General features: G+C 66.6%; 2 protein-coding genes across 5 annotated transcripts in view; one reads left to right on the top strand and one right to left on the bottom strand.

Moving 5' to 3' along the window:
• Positions 1 to 33: 33 nt before the first annotated feature.
• Positions 34 to 12,482, bottom strand: TMEM175 (transmembrane protein 175). 4 transcript variants are annotated; one of them, XM_054581846.1, is made up of 12 exons: positions 12,398 to 12,482; positions 7,466 to 7,632; positions 7,191 to 7,229; positions 6,421 to 6,518; positions 5,058 to 5,109; positions 4,820 to 4,855; positions 4,216 to 4,299; positions 3,856 to 4,020; positions 3,140 to 3,218; positions 2,832 to 2,967; positions 1,615 to 1,729; positions 36 to 1,401 (listed from the first exon to the last, which is right to left on the bottom strand). In XM_054581846.1, exons 2-12 carry the CDS (start codon positions 7,622 to 7,624, stop codon positions 1,072 to 1,074), a joined length of 1,293 nt encoding a protein of 430 aa, XP_054437821.1. In that variant the 5' UTR covers positions 7,625 to 7,632; positions 12,398 to 12,482; the 3' UTR covers positions 36 to 1,071. The 4 variants fall into 4 exon arrangements, with proteins under 4 accessions (XP_054437820.1, XP_054437819.1, XP_054437821.1 ...); XM_054581845.1 differs by having other exon boundaries at positions 34 to 1,729; positions 3,856 to 3,969; XM_054581844.1 differs by having other exon boundaries at positions 35 to 1,729; positions 6,421 to 6,515.
• A 142-nt stretch (positions 12,483 to 12,624) lies between these two features.
• The window catches only part of GAK (cyclin G associated kinase), a 37,375-nt gene continuing 29,824 nt past the window's right edge, over positions 12,625 to 20,175 (top strand). Inside the window, exons 1-5 of the mRNA XM_054581838.1 lie at positions 12,625 to 12,845; positions 17,006 to 17,067; positions 17,686 to 17,745; positions 18,531 to 18,645; positions 19,158 to 19,300. Coding sequence (XP_054437813.1) covers positions 12,701 to 12,845; positions 17,006 to 17,067; positions 17,686 to 17,745; positions 18,531 to 18,645; positions 19,158 to 19,300 — 525 coding nt within the window. The 5' untranslated portion in view covers positions 12,625 to 12,700. The remainder of the gene's footprint in view (positions 12,846 to 17,005; positions 17,068 to 17,685; positions 17,746 to 18,530; positions 18,646 to 19,157; positions 19,301 to 20,175) is intronic.

The raw sequence follows: 20,175 nt of genomic DNA, 5'->3' as shown, positions 1-20,175 counted from the left end.
CGGCCCTGGGCCTCATCGGGACCCTGGGTGTCCCCAGCACAGGCACAGGGGCCTCTCCGCCACTAGCCACTCCAGTCTCCTGCCCTGAGCACCGTGAGCCTGGCTGTGGCCTGGGAGCGACCACGCGGCACAGCAGGGCCTGAGGCGGCCAGGCGGGCTGAGCCCAGCCCCCGAGGAGGGGGTGTGGTGCCCGGAGGGGCTGGCAGAAGTGCCTGGAAGGGACCAGACCGAGTGACCGAGCCCCCAGGCCAGAGAAAGCAGTGACAGCAGGAAGTGGGGGAGCCGGCTTTAATCACCAGGGACGCGTGGCACTTTGTGACTTGTTTGCAAACAATCGCGTGGCTGTCCCGTGTCTGCTGAGCAGACCGGGCTTCTGTGGTTGCAGTGCGGCTGGACGGGACTGCGGGGCAGGCCGCCTGCAGCCCGAGCCTGGAGGACCCACACAGCCACACCTCGGACCCCGGGAGGAGCCTGACCGGACCTTCAGTCGGCTGGGGCAGCCTCCCGTGGCCCCACAGTTTCCGCTGTCGACCCCGGGCGGGGTCCCTCTGCTGCTGGCACCTCTGGCAGGGCCAGCCCTGGCTTCCCCAGGTGGCTTTGCCTCCACTTCAGACGTACCCCCCAGCTTCTGCCAAAGTCGCACCCACGTTGCACTGAGCAGCTTGCCGTGTCGTCTCTTGTGCCTCTTGGGCTGCTCCCTTCCGCCCCCCGTCCCTGCGGCGCCACGTCTGCAGGGGCCGCCTGTCCTGTAGCTCAGTGTCTGCGCCAGAAGCGCCCGCTGTGCAGCCCACAGTACGTGCACTGTAACTCACGTCCGACACAATACAGTCCGGGCGCTGCCTTGCCACCGTCTCGCTCCCGTCTGTGCGTGCCGACCGGCGTGAGGGGAGGGCGGTCTGCTGCTCAGCAGCCACGGGGAGCTCCGGGTGTGTGGGGTGGCGGGCGGGCGGGGCCCCAGAGGGGTCGCCTGGTGTCGAGGACCAGCGCCGGTGACGTGGCCGCCCGAGCGTGGGGTCCTGGTACGGGCTGGGCACGTGCGGCATGGCCAGGCCAAGCCCCGGTGAGGCCGGGCTAGCAGGGCGCAGGGAGCAGCGGGGCCCGCGGGCCCTCCTCAGGGTGCTGGGCGGGCGGGCGCAGGCCGCGCAGGGCCCGCAGGAGGGCCAGGGCCAGGCGCACCAGCAGCCGCAGCAGCAGGAAGGCGAAGGGCACCGCGATCTGCATCAGGTGGAAGATGGCCGTGCTGAAGCGGCTGAGGAAGCAGGTGGAGGCGAAGGCCAGCAGGCTGGCGCAAGGGTACAGCGCGAGCTTGGCGAACATGAAGGCGTGCTCCCGGCCCCCGAACCGCGCCGAGGGCTGCAGCGTCTCCGCCTCGTGCAGCAGGGCCGTGGTCCACATGGCGAACTGGAAGATGCCAGCGAAGAAGATGATGGCGCAGCTGACGCGCACGCGCTCCAGCTCGTCGTGCGGCCGGCGGGCGAAGGCCGAGGTCTGCTGGTAGGCCAGTGGCAGGCCGCCCACGAAGGCCAGCGAGAGCGTGTTCAGCAGCCCCATGGACTGCGTGGCCTTGCGCACGTGCAGGAACAGCGAGTGGTGCGCGAACCAGAGCAGGCCTACCGTGGCGAAGGAGCCGAAGTACGCCAGGAACTGCGGCCCGGACTCACTCAGCGCGGCCACCAGGCTGCCGTGGAACCGCCCTGCCACGTCCTTGGGGTCTGGGACGTTGTCCGAGCTGCGGACGTGAACAGGCAGCACCTGTAGCAGCCTCGGCGCAGTGCCGGTCTGCGCCCCACCCCCCGGACGACAGGGACTTTGGGGACACTAAGTCACATTATCCTGTATCTACACACTCAGTACAGCAGACAATCGCACGTCATTTGCCTGAAGTTCAAGCTTAACTGTGTCCTGTTTGCTTTGCTACTTGGCAGCCCAGCCCAGCCCTGCTGCTGGACCCCGGAGGCTGGCGAGCAGCACCGGCCCAAGCCCCTCTGGCCTCCAGGGCTGGGTGCTGTGAGGCCTGTCCGCTTGCGGGTGGACCCGCAGCCGTCACGGAATGCAGTGACTCTGAGGCATGTCGAGCCCTGGCCTTCTTCCCTCCTGGAGGCCACGGGGCTGTGCCCTCAGCTGCACAGCCAGAGGACCCGTGGGGACAGCTCTCTGACCCACCAGGGGCACAAGGCGCCTGAGACACTCTGTCCCCACAGGTGGGCAGGGGGCAGACCCTGAGGGTTTGAAGAAGGGAGCAAGAGCTGGTCTGCTGCGGGGGAGGGAGGGGGCTGCCTGGGGACCCTGCGAAGCCTCCGGGCCAGCAGGGAGGGGGCCGGGGCTCTGGGTAGAGACAGAGAGCAGCACACCCCTTCCCCGGCCCCAACCACAGCCGCCCGCATGCCGCCCACAGAGGTGGTGCAAGCTAGTGGCAGGTCGTTCTGGAAGCTCAGGTCTAGGCCTCAGGGATCAGTGCCAGGAGACACCTGCTCCCTATTAAAAAAACTCATGGATTACAGTAGCAGAGTTACCAAGAATTAGAACGAAGACTAGACTGCCAGACAAGAACACGAGGTCAGAGCCGCCAGCCTGGCGGAGGAGGAGGCGCGGAGACGCCGCCCGGGACCTGGAGGCTGCAGGGAGGCGGGGGCTGGCAGGAGGCAGACAGGCCTTTGGGGTCGGGATGGGCGGGGCCGGCGCGGGGACCCCGCCGGCTGGCAGCCCTGCTTGGGCGGGGCCCCTTCTTGGGGGACCCCAGTGCCCCTGCGGGGCTGGAGGGCGAGGGGCACCTCAGGGCAGGTGGCCGTGGGCCCGTCCCCCAGCCGGGGCGGCCGAGCGCAGGCTCTCACCAGATGTCCAGGATGAGGAGCGTGGCCACGATGGCGTAGACCCCATCGCTGAAGGCCTCCACCCGCTCCTTGCTGAGTGGCTCCTGCAGGGTGAAGGTGAGGAGCTCCACGCTGTGCACCGGGGGCTCCTGGGGGCCTGTGGAGGCGGCAGGGGAGGCGCTGGCCAAGCCCTGGGGCCTCAGAGGCCAGGACCCGCCAGGATGTCCCGGCCCCCTCCCCCAGGGGCCGGGGGCAGGCAGGCCAGGGGGGAGACCCACAGGGACGCGCGGCTGCGCGGCAGGGCCCTGGGAGCAGCACCCGGCACCCACCCGCGAGCCTGTCTCGGCACCAGCTGGCGGCCTTGCTGACGTACGGGAGGACGATGACCGTCGCCAAGAGCAGGTACGACTGCGGGAGGCACGGAGTGGGTCAGCCCCCCGCAGGGAGGGCGCTCCCCGCAGGTGCGGCCCAGGGGAGCCTGCGCCGTCAGGGGAGCAGCGGCGCGCCAGAGCGCGCCGCCCAGAGGGGCCGCGGGGCGGAGACTGGCACCCGCTGACCTCGGTGAGGGCGGAGGCCCACGCCCACGAGCCCCAGGGCGCTCGACACCGACACCCACTCCCCGTCAGGGGAGGCCGCGAGGCCACGGCCGGCCGTCTCCTCGCTCCCACCGGGACAGCCACCCTCAAAGACCAGAACACAGTGCTGGCGGGAGCGGCCGCCGGGACCCTGCGCCGACCGCAGGGGTGCGAAGAGGTGCCGCCGCTGTGCAGGCGCGATGGAGCTGCCTTGAAAACTCACGCGGAGGTCGCACAGACCCAGCCACGAAACAGGCGCTCGAGGAGGCGTCCACGCCGACGCCCGGGGCGCTCGAGAGCCCACGGACCGCGGGCGGGACACAGGGGCCACCCGCCAGGGCCGTGCTGGGGAGCGGAGGGGAGCCCGCCGCCGCAGGCGGGCCCGGGGTCCTCGTGCTGAGCGGGGGGCCAGGCTCTGGGTCAGGGCGCTGCTCCCACGGGGGGTGCGCCCGCCCCCCGCCCCCACTCACCGCTGGGTAGAAGAACAGGGAGAAGCCGGCGGCCAGGAAGCACAGCACTGGGCCCCGGAGCACAAGGCGCAGGATGTGCCGCCGGTAGAGGCGCCGGTGGGCGGAGCGCCCTATCTGGGGGTTCAGGAGGTGGGGGAAGCGGAACGCGTAGGCCACGATCAGCGCCTGCGGGGCGGGGAGCAGCTGCAGGGTGGGGTCGTCCCGAGGTCCCAGGGCACAGGGGCAGGAGCCCCTCTGCTGCCGTGCCACCACCCCAGGACTTGCGCGGCCCCCTCGGGCGGGCTCTCCCGCGCCGGCACTGGAGCCCGCGCGGCCACAGCCCGCCCCGCTTGCGGGGACCACGTGTGGGGGGGGGCCCACCTGCACGGCCCCGATGGCGATCACGCACGTGCAGAACAGGAAGATGCCCAGGGGCGCCTCAGGGAAGGTCACCATCAAGGAAAACTGCGGCCAAGAGGACAGAGAGCCCGGTTCTGCGGGGCCGGGGCTGCCGCGGCGCCCCTGCGGCAGGGCCGGTGGGTTGGGACCGGTGGTGGGGGCCGGGGGCGTCTGCTATGAGGGCCAGTCCACGGATGGCCTTCTGCCTTCGGCGCCGAGTCCTCATCCTGAGGGTGAGAAACTCCCCAGGCCTCTGGGATGCAGAGCCCTGCACCGGCCAGCCGTTCCCTGTCACAGCTCAGAGCGGGGGGCCGTCACCCAAGGAGGTGTGCCAGGCCCCGGGCCGGGGGTGGGTCTGGGTGGCCCGGAGGCTATGGGCGGGGGGCAGGCGGCAGCTGGGGGCGCCCCCATCCATCTGTGGGAGGCTCCCCTCCGCCCCCCAGCCTGCCAACCCAGGGACGCCCTCCCAGGCGGGCACGACTCTGGCTCCCCCGTGCCTCCCCCTCCCTGCCCTGCACGCCCGCTGGGCCTGGTCCCCTCCCTGCGCGCCGGGGCCGGCGAGGCCTGGGAGCTGGCCAGCACTCACTGTGAAGGGCAGGAAGGTGATGGTCATCATGCAGGCCTGGGGGGGAGGGGTGCGGCAGGCAGGTCACTCCAGGCTGCCGTGCCCCGCCCCCGCCACTTGCCCCCCACAGGGGGTTGGGGCCGCTCTCCCGGCGGGGCCCCCGGGGCCAGGGCAGCAGAGAAGCCAGCGCCTGCCTCCGCTGCTCCCGGAGGGCGGGTCTGCGCCGGGACCCACCGCCCGAGCACGAAAGGACACTCACCAGGTTCAGCAAGGCAAGGGTGTCGTCTATTTTCCCAACAACCTGGAACAATCTGAGCAGTTTGAGAAACACAGGAAGAGACGCCATCAACAGCGGGGTTCTAGCGGCACCAAGTCTCCCCTATTTCTGGTTCAGTCGCTGCAACGTCACTTCTAACCCCTATGAGATGCCACCCAGGGCACGAAGGCCAGGAGACTGACGGCGGCGGCAGAAAACGCCAGAAAACGCCAGGAAACGCCAGGGCCCCGGCGGCCGCGAGTCAGCGTTGTCCCGTGTCCCGTCCGTCGCTGACTCACAGGCGCTGCCCGCGCGGTCGGTGTGTGGAGGAACGGACGCAGAAGCCCTGGGGGTCGCCATCCTCAGAGCAGGGCCGGCTGACCCCGCGGGCCTGGTCGCTCCCCACAGCCCCAGGGGGAGGCCTGCGTGCGCCCCGAGAGGATGCGCCGGGGGCGGCCGGGTCCTGCGAGGACGAGCTCCACCCCCACGGGCCTGCTCCTCAGGCCCCCGTCCGCCTCTGAGGAAGGGAACCCTCCCAGGACGTCCGGTCCCACGCCCTGCGGACCGTGCAGAACAGACGCCGACCGGCCGCAGCAGAGCTCGCGTTGGCCCTGCGCCGCCGTCCACGTCCCGCCCTCTAGGGGGTCTCCCCAGGGCTCCAGCCCCTCGGAAGATGGGCCTTTCCCTGGACTCGGCTCGGCGGGCCACGGTCCCCGCCCACGTGGCCTCAGGGTTCCACGCTCAGGGACACCCTGGGCGAGGGGCATGGCCTGGAGGGCCTTGGGCCAGGGCAGCAGGGCATGGCCTCAGGTGGCCCCTTGAAGAAAGGAGCCTGCTCATCCCCACCGGACGGGGCAGGCCGGAGGGCGCAGTGGCCCGCCCGCTCCCACCTCCTGTCTCTGTGAACGAGGAGGCAGAAGGGCTGTCCCCTAGCCTGTCCCTACCGGGAACAGCAGGTGCCTAAAGGCCCCGCGCCCAGCACCCCTGCCCCAACCCCAGCTCTGTCCATGGGTGTCCTGGTTGGGGCTCAGGGGCCCCCTGAAGCCCTGGGGCCCTTTCCCCTTGGATCCCCAGGAGCCTCTCCCTCCTGGAGAGGACGGCAGGTCCCGGGGCACGGCCGTCCGTGCGGTCGGCAGGCGGCTCTGGCAGGGACAGCAGTGCCTAGCCCACTGTCACTGCCCGCGCCGGCTGGCACCGCCAGGTGCAGAGGGGGGGCGGGGCGGCCCACTGAACCACGCCCCCGGGCTCAGCCCAGCAAGCGAGGGGCAGGTCGATGACCCCAAGGACGGCGCTGGCAGGCACTGCCAGGGCCGGTGACGGCCGTGCTGACCCCGCCCAGGCGGCAACCCCCAGGCCGACCCCACACCTTGTATGTGCTGCCCAGGCCACGGTCACGATGAGAAACGTCATCAGGTAGACAGCGATCCTGGTTGCTAGAAGTTTCTGTATGCTTTTGTCAAACTGCTGGGACAGAAGAGCGTCCCTGTCAGGCGGCTGAGCTCCCTGGTGCCCACAGCCCCGGGGACAGGGCTTTTCTGGGCGTGGCTGGCCTCAGGGGCGGGGTCCCTTTGCGGCACCGGCCCCGTCTGGGTGCCAGGTGCCGCTGCCCACGAGGACCCCCGCGGTTCCAGTTAACCCTCAGCAAAGCCCCCCCAGGAGGCACTGTCACCGCCTTCCCACAGGTGGGAGAGCCTGACCCAGCAGCCCCCGCGGCCCCCGAGGGCGCAGCGGCCAAGGGCGCCAGGCGGGGCGGACCACCACCGTGCGCAGGCACGCCCTCGCCCCCCACCACGAGGCTGCCCCGGCCACACGCAAGGAGCTACGCCCAGGGACCTTCCGACGTCTCCCGAAACCCTGCACAGCCCCGGCTGCGTTGCTGCTGTGCTCATGGAGCTGGACACTCCGGCCCCTCCCGGGAAGGCTGCTCTGGGAGAGCCCTGCCCGCAGCCTCTGCCGCGGGTGCCTCCCGCGTCCCCCTGGGCCCCTGCTCCCCAAGCTCCCGCCGCGAAGGCCCATGCCTCCCCCACAAGGACTCCACCGCCACTGCTCGCAGGCCAGGGTGGGGGCTGACTCGTGTCCCTCCCAGGCGCCGGGGTCCTCCCCTCCCACCAGGTGCTGCCGGCTGCACCCCAGTACCTGCTGCGGGGAGAGCTCCGTGTGGGTCACAGGCAGGATCTACCAACAAAGACACAAAAGGAACCGAGGGACATTTCTTGGGCTGAGCACTGGCTGCTCCTCGGGAGCCACAGGGCTGGGGGCTCGGGCCAGTGCTGGGTTGCTCCCCACCCCCTCCAGCTGCGTGCAGGGCCGGGGGAGCCCCAGTGCTGCTGGGATGGCCCAGCTCCGTCACGAGGCTGCCTGGGGGGTGCGTGGCTCTGGGGGGCTCTGAGCTGGGTGGGCCCCACACAGACCATGACCGTGGCGATGATGGACAGCAGGGCATCGCTGAAGCTGAGCATGCGCTGCGAGTGCTGGGTCCCGGCCGCCGCATCTTCGCCCCGCGGGCCCGTGGGGGCGTCTCCGTCTCCCTGCACGTCGGGGGCTGGCTCCGGGGCCTGGGGCCCGGACATGGCGGGGCCTGCGGAGCAGCACAGGTCTGAGCCTGCTGGGGCGCCCCGGGCTGTCCCTGCGGCTTCGCCGCGGCCCGGCGGTGCGCCCGTGCTGCAAGGCGGGGCGGCTTCTGGGGCGCGCCGGGCGCGCGGGGGGTGGCAGCGCCACGAACTCTCACGCTGTCACACTGACCGTGTGTCCCCGAAGAGCCACGTGGTGAAGCCCTGGGCCAACGGGGTGAGCGGGGCGCTGCACGGGTTGGACGAGGCCATAGTGGGGGCCCCGAGGGCACTCGGGCCCCGGCGAGAGGGGCGTGCCGCGCGCCCCCGCTCCGCCGCGGGAGGACGGTGAGAGGCGGCAGGCGGATGCGCCCCCCGCCCCCCGGCACTGACCGGGCCGCTGCCCGGAGCGCGGACGTGCAGCCCCCAGGACGAGAAGTCAGTTCCTGTCTGTGCCGTTGCCCCAGTGGCTCAAGCCAGAGACGTGAACCCGCGTGAAGCAGATCCATGTGCGTAAAACTCAGAAACACAACAGAGAGTCAGTCAAGTTGCCGAAGACACGACCGGCAGACCGCTTACGCGACCGGGCACACGCAGCAGCCCCCGTCCGCCGGGCCCTCGCGCACCAAGAGCGCGGACGCGCAGGACAGCGCCTGCCCACTGGGCGGCCCGGCCGGTGGGCGGGACAGGGCTCCAGCTCTCGGCCACGTTGTGTCTCCATTTATTCCTCACTTCGCCCACTCTTTACAGTGTGCAGACAGCAGAAGCCACCCCTCCGGCCTGCGGCTCCAGGCTCTTGACAGGGGCACCGGGTTGTGTCCCCAAGCGGCCGAGCCGTCCTCGGCCGCAGGCCCTGCCGCCAGCAGCGCTGTTGCCGCCACCTCGCCGTCTCCAGGCTGCCCCACAGAGCCTCGCGGGGCCGGCTTCTCGCACCGGGCACGGTGGCGCAGGTGGCCTCCTGTGTGGCTGATCCCACCGCGTGGACGGACCCGGGTGCCCCTCCTTCTTCAGCTGTGAGGGGCAGGCAGTCCCCGCGGACGGATGGGAGTGAAGCCTCCCTGAGTGTCCACGCACCCAAGCTCTCAGCAGCACTGTCCACGGGAGCTCGAGGTGGGAGCAGCCCAGGTGCCCGTCCACGGATGGACGGACAAGCACACGTGTCCGTCCACGCAGCGGAGCACCGTTCGGCCCCAGAAGGGGCAGGTCCCGACTCCTGTCACTATGTGGGTGAGCCTGCGGGGCGCGGCGCGGCGCGGGCCCGTGCCCACTGTGCCGGGGTCCCGGCGCGGCCAGAACCCGAGCGTGACGGGAGACGTGGGCCCTGCGGGCTGGTGGGCGCTGGGCTCGGAGCTGCTGCTCACAGTGGCAGCGCCAGTCTCGCGAGAAGGAGGGACTGTGGGTGCTGAGGACGGGAGCCCCGCCCCGTGAAGGTGCCTGATGTCCCCGAGCTGCACGCTCAACCGTGGCTCCCGCGGCCCGGCTTTGCTGGGCGTTCAGGGTGACCGAGGCCCTGGGGCCCAGCGCGCAGGACCCTCGCTGCACGTCGCCTGCATCACACGGCCTTTCAACAGCCGTGGGGGTGGAGAAGGACCACAGAGCCGGCACGGAGGAGCATGCAGCTAAGAAACAGCTTTTTAAAAGATGGAAGAGCCTGAAGGATTTTAAATCATGGTGGAGATAAGGCAGAGAAGCCGCAAATTCCTGTAACAGAGGAAACACTGCAGACTTGTGAGCACAGCGGGCACTGTGCGTGGTGCCAGGCACCAGAGGCAGACTGAGCAGGACCGTGACCCACACGGGCGGCACACCGGGGCGCGGCAGGAGCAGGTCTCCTGCGAGGACTCAGCCTGGGACGCGCCCCCGGCAGGAGGCCGAAGCAGAGTCACCAGGACCAGCGAGTGGCTGTCCCCAGGGTCGTGCGGAGCGCTCAGCCCCGGAAGGGGCAGGTCCCCAGGCGGCATCTCCTCCAGCCCCAGGCGAGGCTGCGAGGAGCCGGTGGCTGGGGCGCGGGCTCCGGGGGACCAACACTGGATGCCAGGCTGACTCCAGGGCACCACGTGCCAGGCCAGGGCTTCGGAAATTATTAAGATTGGGCAGAGTTGTGCGTACAGTTTTTATGTATTTATGTCGTCCAGATAAAAGTCCATTATCGCCTACGTGACTTGCACACATTTTCTCCCGGTTTGGGCTGTCTTTTCATTCTTTCAACAGTGGGTATGTACATATTCCGTTAACAAGACTGTTTGTGAGTGTTATGGCTGCAGAAGAACGAGCAGAAACAGGGTCCCACGCGTCGCCAACCGCTCCTGTCCAGCCCCCGTACGCCGTGCACCAGGGGCCCGGCCGGCAAGCAGCGCGACGCACCGTGGCCTCCGGCCCGCGGCTCCCACCGGGGCTCACGCTGCGTGGCAGCACCACGGGTTCTGACGAGCGCATGGCTGGTCACAGGTCCCAGAGGCTGCGCAGCCCTGAAAACCCTGCCCTCCCCCCAAACCCCGAGCCTCCACCGATGCTTTCACTGCCCAGCTTTGCCTTTTCCGCCGTGGACCGGGGAGCACAACACGCGGCCTCCTGAGACTGACTGACTTCGCTTAGCAACGTGCAGTTAATGTTCCTCCACGTCCTCGTGTGGCTTGCGAGCTCATTTCTCTTATCACTGAATAATATTCCATTTTAAACATGTACCACAGTTTATCCATTCACCTACAAAAGGACGTCTTCAACAATGCATTTTGAAGTTCTTAATTTTGGTGAAGTCTAGTTTATTTCTTTTACAGATTGGGCTTTGGGGTTATATCAAAAAAACCTCAGATTCTGTTCTACAGTTTTAGGCTTCATGTAGATTTATGATGTGTCTTAAGTTAATTTTTGCACACATGATGAAAGATATGGATTCTTTTTAACATGGATACCCAATTTTTCCAGCATCATTTGTTGAAAGTACTCTTCTTTCTTCTATTATCTTTATCCTTTCGTAAAAAATAAGTTGACCATGTGTATACTTGCAGGCCAATATCTGAACTCTTTATTCTATTCCATTGATCTACTCGTCTGTTTTTCTATCAACACCACACTGCTTTGATTATCGTGGCTTTGTAAGTCTTGAAGTTAGGTAATATGTCATACCAGATGTCCTCGTTCAAGCAATTACAGAGGCACAGGTTTGGGGATGAAGACCACAAATTCAGTTTCGGGCGTGTGCAGGCGAGGTGAGACACCGAAGAACAAACGTCTGGGACTCAGGAGGGGGCGCGGGGCGGAGACTCTGTTCTGAGTTAGGGCTACATTACTGCAGCACCCCCAGGCCCAGCCAGCATGTGACAGTCTCTGCAAATATTCATGAGCTAGGAGGCAGCCACCCTGCTTAGAAATCTCCCCCTGGGCCTAGGTCATACGAGGAAAATGACACGGCCTCCAAGCTCAAGTGAGCCCGGTGCCTCTACCTGCTTTCTGGTTGAGTTGATCACCGGGTTTCCCAGGAAGCCATTTGTGGTCTTTTCCACACGGCTCAACTCTGAGCTTTTTCCCCTCCAGCTCCTTTTCAATAGAGGCTTTCTTTTCCTTCCAGTGGAAACAGGAGCCTTCAGAGAGTTCTTTCACTTTCATTCCAGTTGATACACAAGGTCACCTCCCACTGCGACCCAACCTCCTTCCCCAACCTCCTTCCCCTCCTTCGACAACAAAGTGTCTTTCCAGCGTCCAGAGAGAATACGCCCTCCCCCCTGACCCCCCCCCCCCCGATGTCACTGTTCCCCGTTCCCCGCAGCTCCCTGCTCACCGCTCCGGACACACTCTTCCCTTGGCTCCAAGACACAGGCTGCCTGGTCTCCTGCCCTGGCAGCCACTGGTCCCTGCCCTGGAGCTCTAGACCCTTTCCCTCCGACAGGCTGTCCTCGGCTTTGATTGTCCACTACCACCTGCATGCTGAAGACACACGTCCCCATGGCCCTCTGCACTCTTTCCTGAGCCCCCAACCCCTGTATCCCGTTTACCAAGCAAACACATGGGCTGCAAGCACACGTGACTGTGCAATTCTAGCTGTATCCCTTGTTGACCTTGGCCACCTAATGGCATTGTTGCGCCTGTTCTCTCATCCAAAAAAAAGGGGGGGGGGATTAACCAGACTTCTCCAAGACGCCCTGGAGCGTTACAACGAGGTGCCCAGAGGAAGATGAGCGAGCAGCTGAGCGCTGTGTAAACTAGGCTACTGTTTCCACTGTGTAAAGGTGGTAACGAAGTAGCCTGTCTGGGAAGGGGTTTCAATGGCATGGCATTCGGGAAGGACTGAGATGCCCATCGGGGCTCCCAGGTCCGTTTTTCCGTTTGAGACGGACATTCCATAGAAGGGGTTGTGGCCGCAGGTGCCCACGTGAACCCCCGGGAGCACAGGGAGCCAAGCGGGTCCAGGGAACGGCTGTCAATCCTGCGGGGGCAGCTCTCGGTGACCGGTGCCGCCCGGGGTTCTGGTCTCATTTTCCTACAGAAGCTGGGAAGCTGGGTTTTTAGGGTTAAATTTTCCAGTCCTTAGTAACGACCAATTTTTTGAAAAAAGAACAACCGCTGGTGTGCCCCGCCCCCAAAGCCACAGGCCAGAGCTGTGCGCGGTGCCACCAGTCCTCCTAAATATCGGACGGGCTCCCAGTCGCTCCAGGGTGGCACCCCGCCCGCGGCCCCGCCCTCGCCCGCAAGGGCCACCGCCTGCCACGCGCCGCGCACAGGGGCCGGCTCCTCCCGGGCCACGGCGCAGCAGCGACCCCGGGGGAGCCGGAGGAGCAGGGCCGGGACGCACACTACCTGGGCGGGAGCGGCCGGGGGCACCGTCCCGCGCGTCGGTCCGCGGGGAGCCGGGAGCGGGGACTGGACGCTCGACGGCCGGAAGGTCTCCGCCGAACAGAGGCACCGCGCAAGCGCGAGCCGCGGCGCGAGCTGCGCGCACGCGCAGCTTCCCGGCGGGGCGGAAGCGACGCGCCGGCGTTTCTCCGGGTCTGCGTCACGGCGTCGGGGCGGAAGCCGGTGCGGTTCGGGGCCGGCGGTTGCAGAGCGGACCCCCGCGCCCAGGACCCGCGTCCCCGGGGGCGCCCGCCGCGGGCCGCTGCTATGTCGCTGCTGCAGTCCGCGCTCGACTTCCTGGCGGGCCCTGGCTCCCTGGGCGGCGCTGCGGGCCGCGACCACACCGACTTCGTGGGGCAGACGGTGGAGCTGGGCGACCTGCGGCTGCGGGTGCGGCGGGTCCTGGCCGAGGGTGAGGCGCGGGCGGGCGCCGAGGGTCCTCGCGGGCGGCCGGGGGCCGGTCAGTCGCGGCCTCTGGCGCGGGCGTGGGGAGAGCGGTCTCGGCTCGGCACTTCCTGGTGGGGCGGGGGCAGGCCGGGGCGAGGCCGTGAGCGCTCGGTGAGGCCAAGCTGCGGGGGCGTGGGCGGGCGAGGGTCCGACGGGGGGCCGCGCGCCGGGTGGGCTAAGCCCTGCCCGGCCCTCCCTGTCCCGTCTCGGGCTGCGGGGCGCGCGGGCGGTCGGGCAGCCGCTTGAGAGCGGCGGCAGCCCTGGCCCCCTGGGGCGTGGGATCCTCCCGAACGCCCTCTGAGGGGTCAGTCCTGGTGGGCCCTGTCCCTGCGGGCTGGTCCCAGCTTCCGGACTGTCCCATCCCTGCCTTACGCGAAAGTCACCGCCACGCGGGTGCGCGCATTCTCCGCTCTGGGTTCTCCTTACACTCTGTCCGGTCTCACTGGTGTTTCTGCCCGCCGGCCGAACACAGTCAGCTTTGGGGCCGGCACTGAGACTGTGTGTATTTCCCCACGTTGGCTCGGTGGAGGCAGGGGCCCAGTGGTAAACACCAAACCTGCCTGGGGGAGCCCTCCCGCTGGCCGCTGCCGTGGGCACCCCTGCCGCTAGCCAGAGGCGGGAAGCCGGCTGACCTGACCTGGCCGATGTCCTCATTCCTCAAGTGTGTCTTGGCCAGAAGCAAGTGGACTCGGCCGTGATTTACCAAGGAGACCTCTCAGGCCGTCCTGCTCGCAGGCGTGGGCCCGGTGCCTGTGCCAGCGCCCGGAGTGCGGCACCCCCTCACGTCTGTCGGCGTGGCGGCAGGCCCCCCGACCCCTGTGCTCATCCTGACAGTGCCAGGCTGCGATCTCGGTTCTTTAAGAAACTCAGGGTGGACAGTGGGAGGCTTTTGCCTTCGAATGAGAGACGCCCTGGTGACCGAGGACAGCACAGTGTAGGGGCGTCCTCAGGTGGGACAGACCCTGGCTGACACCCACGTGAGTCAGGAGCGCGGCACGACCCCGCCACGTCCGGGCTGTGGTTACTTGGCGGACACAATCTCCGCTGCTTGACGAGAACTGTGTTCCTGATGGTGGCCGAGGCCTGGGCTCGCCGAGGCTCCCCCCTGGCCGGTGTGGACTCAGGGCCAGGAGCCCACGGGGGCTGCCTTGCCCGGGCTCCTTGGCGTCTGGCTGAGTGCGTTGCTCTGCGAGGGCAGGCCATCTGCCTGGCGTTGCTGGAGGGAGCAGCGCCCGGAGCCTGTCCCGGAGGGAGCTCGCAGCCGGTGCCGCTGGGGCCGTCGGGGCGCTGTACGCAGGCCACCGCTCCTTTTCACTCTGCGCCTCACTCGACCTTGCATCAGAACCAGCACCGGCCACCCCTCCAGGTTCTTCTGTCTGTTGGCACATTGGGTGCTGGGAGCGGGACACCGTGGCGGGGAGTCGCTGTGGGGGGTCACTGTGAGGATCAGGGAGGTCGCGGGGGGGGGGTTGCTCTCTGCCCCCCCCCCCCGGGCTTGGCTGCTGCTCTCTGCGGCCTCCTGCTGCCGACAGGGGCGCGTGTCCCTGTCACACAGGCAGTGACCGCGTGCGTGGGGCGTGGGTTCCAGAGCCCGCTCCAGGGGAGCGCCTGTTTTCTAGAGACAGTGCTGAGGGACCTCACGCGTTAAGGTCCCCAGTGCTCACGTGCCCCTGGTCCTCACCCCCAGCGTGGGAGGCCCTGTGTGGAGGCCCCGCCGCCCCGCACACCCTGCTCCCGCGGGCGATGGTGGCGTCTGCCTGTGGACGGGCGTCCTCCAGGCTCACCTGCCATGCGCGCCTCCCTGCGGGTTTTCCACACTTACGGCCTGTGCTTGTTTTTTATTTAAAGGTGATTGAAATTAAGATACTGACACAGTAAAACACATAGAACGTAAGTGCTTTGATGGTTGCACGCCCCTGTGTGGCCTAACGCCTGTTGCGATAGAGAGCTGCTGAGTTGCCCAGACAAGCTCTCCTGCCCCGAGTCAGCCCCCGCCCGCGGCACCGGGCTGCCAAGTCCGCGTCCTTTGGTGCTGCGCTTCGCGGGCCCGCTCGGCTGCCGCGGACGGAGGGGTTTTCCCACGGGGCCGTCACCTGCTCTGAGTGAAGCTGCTAACAGCACTTCTGCACACGCGTTTTGAGAGAATACCCCGGAGCGGGGTTGCTGGCCGGGGGTCTCTGCACGTGGAGCAGCCAGGCCCTTGCACTGCGCCTGCCGAGCTCCTGTCCCACCAGCACGGTTCCCGCTTCCCCTTCCGTTCCCCACACACGTCACCAGCTGTTGTTGCTGTGTTACTGTGCTTGTGGGTGTGCAGTGGTGTCCGCTTGTGGTTGGATTTGCACTTCCCTGATGAGACTCTGTGGAGGGGGTTGATGTATGTTTCCTGTGTGTGAAATGTCCAGCTCTTGTTTCCATTTCTTACTGACAGGAGCCGTGGCGTTTCCTCCTACTGAACGCAGGCCCCCTTTCGTGTCGCCCTCACGCATGCGAGGTGGGGAGGGAGCATGGGCACGGCCCGGGCAGCCGCGGAGGCGCCACGCTGTGCCTGGTTCCAGGGGACGTGTGCCAGGCAGCCACACACGGCGGAGACTTAGCAGTGCCAGCCCGTCGCTCTCTGAGGTGTCTTAGGTGGGAGTGTTGCTGGTTTTGTTTCCATTTTTTAATTTTGAGGTAGTTGTAGGCTTGCGTGCAGTTGTAAGAAAAGCCGCAGAGATCCAGGCCCCGTCCCCCCAAGGGAGCAGAGAAGGTCTGCCTTGCCGAGCTCCCAGGCCAGTGTGGGCAGCGGGGCACCGGCTTCCACAGGAGTGGGACACAGTGGCAGGCGTCAGACGTGTCGGGACGAGGGAACAAAACCGGGGGCGTGGTGAGTCCGTGCGGGCCCCCAGCGGGCTGCAGAGCGGAGCCCGAGACACTGGGGGCCGGCGGGAGTCAGGCTGCACCCCAGTGTGGGTGCCACCGTTCGGGTCTCGGGGGGTAGAGAGACCCTGGACGGGGTGGCTGCTGCATCTGAGGAGGGTGGCGTCGGCGTGGCCGTGGCCGTGGGGGGGCCCCGCCACAGGGTGAGCGCCTTGTGCCTCCGTCAGCCAGCTCACCCCGAGGTCCCAGCGTTTCTGGTGGAGTCCGCAGGCGCACGCCGCCGTGGCTCCTGCCTCCTGGCCTCCGGCCCCGCCGTGGCGCTGAGAGCAGGCCCCGGACTCGCCCTTAGGGAGACGGTCCCGCGTTGGCCAATGGTGCTCAGCAGTTCCTGGCTCTCAGGTTGAAGATGCTGCCTTTGGTTCCCGGTTGTCTGAGTTCTGTTGCTCTGTTCTGAAGAACCATGACTGGGTTTTGCATGTGAACGGATGCTTTCTCTGTGTCGAGACGACCCCCTTCCCCTGCTCTGTTTGCATTGTATCTGTGGTGGTGGATTTTTTTTTAGATTTTATTTTTAGAGAGGCGGAAATGAGGGAGAAAGGGGGGCGGGAGAGAGAGGAGCATCGACGTGCGGGAGAAACATCGAGCAGCTGCCTCTCGCGCGCCCCCTGCTGGGGACCTGGCCCGCAACCCCGGCAGGTGCCCTGACAGGGAATCGAACCAGCGACCCTCGTTTGCGGGCCGGTGTCCAACCCACAGAGCCGCCCGAGCCAGGGCTCGTCATTTCTCAGATGTCGTTGGGTTCGGTGCGCTGCCGTGTTAGTTCCCTGAGAACTAGGGGTTCGTTTAGGGTTCTTCGGTCTGTGTGCAGTGCAGTGCCCGCCTTGCGGCGCCTTTCTCTCTCCGGCCCCCGTGCAGCTGTGGGTGCGGCCGTCAGCCCTGGCGGCCTCTCCCCAGCGCTCGCTTGCATTGGCTGGTGGAGTTAATTGAGTTCATTTGTTTTCAGAGACCTGCCTCTGGCTTGGTTGATTCTCTCCATTTTCCCCTCATTGATCTCTGTTCCTGTGTTTACTTCCTTTCTGCCTGTGTAGCTGGATAATTTTTTTAAAAAAGAAAAAAAGAAACAACAGTGTTACTCGAATTGGAGCTATTGTTTCTGCAGAAAACAAATTGCCATCCACGAGTCCAGTGTGTGTTTTACTTAGTAAAGACACGTTACTGTTCAGGAAGATCACAGCACTGCACTGATATGCTAATTTTTCTCATTTTCAGGAGGGTTTGCATTTGTGTATGAAGCTCAAGATCTGGGAAGTGGCAGAGAGTATGCACTGAAGGTGAGAGAGGACGGCCCATTGTGTGTGGGTTTTCGTTTATTTTAAAGGAAATCTCAAAGCGACAGTGTTTTGAGGGAGTTTTCCCTCTTGTTTCGTCTTCGCCTGGTCCCTCTGAGGGCCCGGAGCCCTCGGGCCTTCGCGGCCTTGGCCAGTTTCCAGCCCCGGGGCCGGGGGCGGTGAGCGTGCCCTGCGGTGCCGGGGGTCCGCGGGGAGGCCCCAGCAAGCAGGCGCGTCACAGCCACCGAGCGGCTGTGTGTGCACAGGGTCGAGGGCAGGCCGCCTGGTCCTGTCAGGAGGCGCGGGCGCCCAGCGCAGGCCGCAGAAGGGAGCGGCCGTTCTGGGCGTGCGGCCGGGGCCTGCTTGCACCCTGGGCCAGGGGAGGACCCTTGTCTCTGCAGCGTCTTCTTTCCTCGCGTTGCCTTAGTTTACTCCCGCCTGTTTGACGGACAGGCTCCAAGGTGTAGTAGTTCTGGAGCCCTGGGAAGGCAGAGGACCATTTTCGGGGGTCGTTGACCTCCGTCAGTTCGCACCTAGGTCGGGGTTAAGAGCCCCGATGGTCCTGCCGGGCGCTGACTGGGGGCTGCCCGCGCTAACCCTGTCTGCGCGCTTCCCCCGCAGAGGCTGCTGTCCAGCGAGGAGGACAGGAGCAGGGCCATCATCCAGGAGGTGTGCTTCATGGTATCCTTTTGCCGCTGCCCTGCCACGTGCCTCCTGATGAGCCGGGGCCTGCCTTCCTCCTGGACCTGCCTGTCGACGGCCTCTCGGGGAGGGGTGCCCCCTGTCCACACTCCCAGGGCAGTACCAGGGGGCTCCGGGTCCTGGGAGCGGAGGTGCGGTCCTGCCCAGAGGACTCCGTGTCCGGGCAGGCAGCCCCGGGGTGCCACCTGGGCCGTGGCCTCGGGCAGGACGGGACGGTGGGCCCTCCTTGCCTGCTCCCCACCCCGCCGGGGCTGCCGCTGGGGCGGGGTCTTGCCTTTTGCGGCCAGAACCTGCTCTCTTTCCTTTCGCTAAGCTCTGCCCACAGCGAGCCTGCTGGCCATGGAGCCGCGGGCTCTTGCCCCACAGAGGTTCAGGTGGACGCCTTCCCGGCTCGCAGCCTTGTGCCCGCTGCCGCTGCCCTGCCTGGCCTGGGCCAGGCGTGTGGCCCGTGCGGTGGCGGCCCCCCCAGATTTCGCTCTCCGTCCCCCACATCCCCGCCTCCTCTCGCCCCTGTCCTTCTCTGCCGCACGGAGATCCTAAGGTCGTTTCATTCACCGCTGTGACTTTAGGGTCTAAATGTCCTGTGTACAGGGGCGGGGCAAAAATAGGTTTGCAGTTGTTCATATGGAAAATAACACAACTAAATAACACAAAGATGAGCCCTGTTGGGTGCAAACCTACTTTTGTCGCCCCCCCCCCCCGCTATATATTTGTTTTTAAGTGTGCAGGCTTATACGTATTCTCCTTTAACAAGACACCTGCAGAAAAAACTCTCTGGCCACCCCAATATTGTCCAGTTCTGCTCCGCGGCATCGATAGGAAAAGAGGAGTCGGACACGGGGCAGGCCGAGTTCCTGCTGCTCACGGAGCTCTGCAAAGGTAACGTTCCGCGGGGCCGCCCCGGCGGCCTCTCCTGGGAAGGAGCGAGGCGTGCGGCCCCCTCAGTGTGCGGGCGTGTTCTTGGGGGAAAGGCTCCCTGGGCACTGGCGGGAGAGGGGAGGCCCGCGCCCCTGCAGAGCCTTGGGGGGCAAAGGCTGGGGGCGGAGTCGGCCCATCCTGCACCTGCCCCGCAGCGGCAGCGACGGGCGGAAGAAGGAGTGAGCACGGGCGTGTGAGGCAGCCGCACTCCGGGTGGGGAGAGCGTTCACCGTGGTACCACGCCGACGGGAAGATGGCGTTGTCACCAAGGAAGCGGAGCACGCCTGTCGCGGGAGGCGGTTGAGAAGTCGGCGCGTCTGCGCCGGCTCCCCTGGTGCGGGGTCTGTGTGGCCCGCGCCCTGGCTGCGGCGGCCGCTCCCAACAGGCCCCCGGACAGGGCTGCGGCGGCCCCCCGGCCTGCGGGCAGGTCAGCACGGGAGGCGTGTGGTGACAAGAACCCCCGTCTCTTCCAGGGCAGCTGGTGGAGTTTCTGAAGAAAAGCGAGGCCCGAGGGCCCCTGTCTTGCGACGCCGTCCTGAAGATCTTCTACCAGACGTGCAGAGCCGTGCAGCACATGCACCGGCAGAAGCCGCCCATCATCCACAGGGACCTCAAGGTGCCCTGCACGCCCCGCCCGCTAGTTAGGACACTACGGCTCCCGCCAGTCAGGCTCCGCCGAGAAGCCTCCCAGACCTGTGTGGGGGCGTCTTAGCGGCCCGTGGGTTTTCCGGAAGCTTCTCCTCTGAAGCAGCAGGACAGCCCTCCCTGCCTGTCATCCGACTTTACGGACGCACACGGGGACCCTCACGCCCAGGGTTCCCCTGCGGCTGGGCCTGGGGCTTCCTCCAGGCTCCCCGAGCGTCTCACCGGCAGGTGTGGGGCCTGGCCCCCTCTTCTCCCCCAGTCCTGGGGCACAGCGCCTGTCCTGCCGGGGGTGCACCCTCCTCAGGGCCCAGCGCAGCCTGCGCCGGGGCTGCCCCGGGCCGGCCCTTCCCCCGGCACCCGCCCTCCCGCCCTCCTGCCCTGGCGGTGGCGGCACCACGCGTGGGTGCGGGTGCTGGGCTGGGCTGCGGGCCCCGCGCCCCCCGCCCACGGGGCGTCTGCGTGAAGCCGCTGTCCCCGTTTTCCTGGCCTGGAGGACAGCAGGGGAGTGGCCTCCTGCACACAGTGGTTTCGCTTTTTCTGGTTGTCAGTGGAGTTAAGTATTTTTTGCTCTGTGTAGTCGTTAGCATCATTTCCAATTAATGTTTTGTTTCCTGCTGTTTTTCCTGGTTTTGGTCTGTTGTATTGTTTTTGGTTAACTGGAGCTCCTTATGTGTCCTTACTGTAGCGTTTTGGAGTTACAGGTGCTGCAGTACCTTCCCCTGCCTCGTGGCCTGGTTTTTATTCCTCCTCTTGTGCCTTTGGAAGGCCCACGCCTGTGGGAGTAGCCCGGCCCCCACGAGGCTCAGGTGCCGGCTCTGGTCACGTCGCGGCGCCAGGGGCCCCCGT

Source organism: Pteronotus mesoamericanus, unplaced genomic scaffold (genome assembly GCF_021234165.1).
Source record: "Pteronotus mesoamericanus isolate MK-2021 breed Mesoamerican mustached bat unplaced genomic scaffold, CSHL_Meso_final contig_68, whole genome shotgun sequence".
Lineage (NCBI taxonomy): Eukaryota > Metazoa > Chordata > Mammalia > Chiroptera > Mormoopidae > Pteronotus > Pteronotus mesoamericanus.
This window is presented reverse-complemented; position numbering and strand designations above follow the sequence as displayed.

Bases quoted from the DNA above. Each gene is read 5' to 3' on its own strand.
- TMEM175 (XM_054581843.1), bottom strand. From the start codon at position 7,624: ATGTCCGGGCCCCAGGCCCCGGAGCCAGCCCCCGACGTGCAGGGAGAC. The intron at 4,856-5,057 runs GTGAGTGTCCTT...CCTCCCCCCCAG, and splicing joins CCCTTGCCTTGCTGAACCTG to GCCTGCATGATGACCATCAC. The intron at 4,021-4,215 runs GTGGGCCCCCCC...CCCGCCCCGCAG, and splicing joins TCGCCATCGGGGCCGTGCAG to GCGCTGATCGTGGCCTACGC.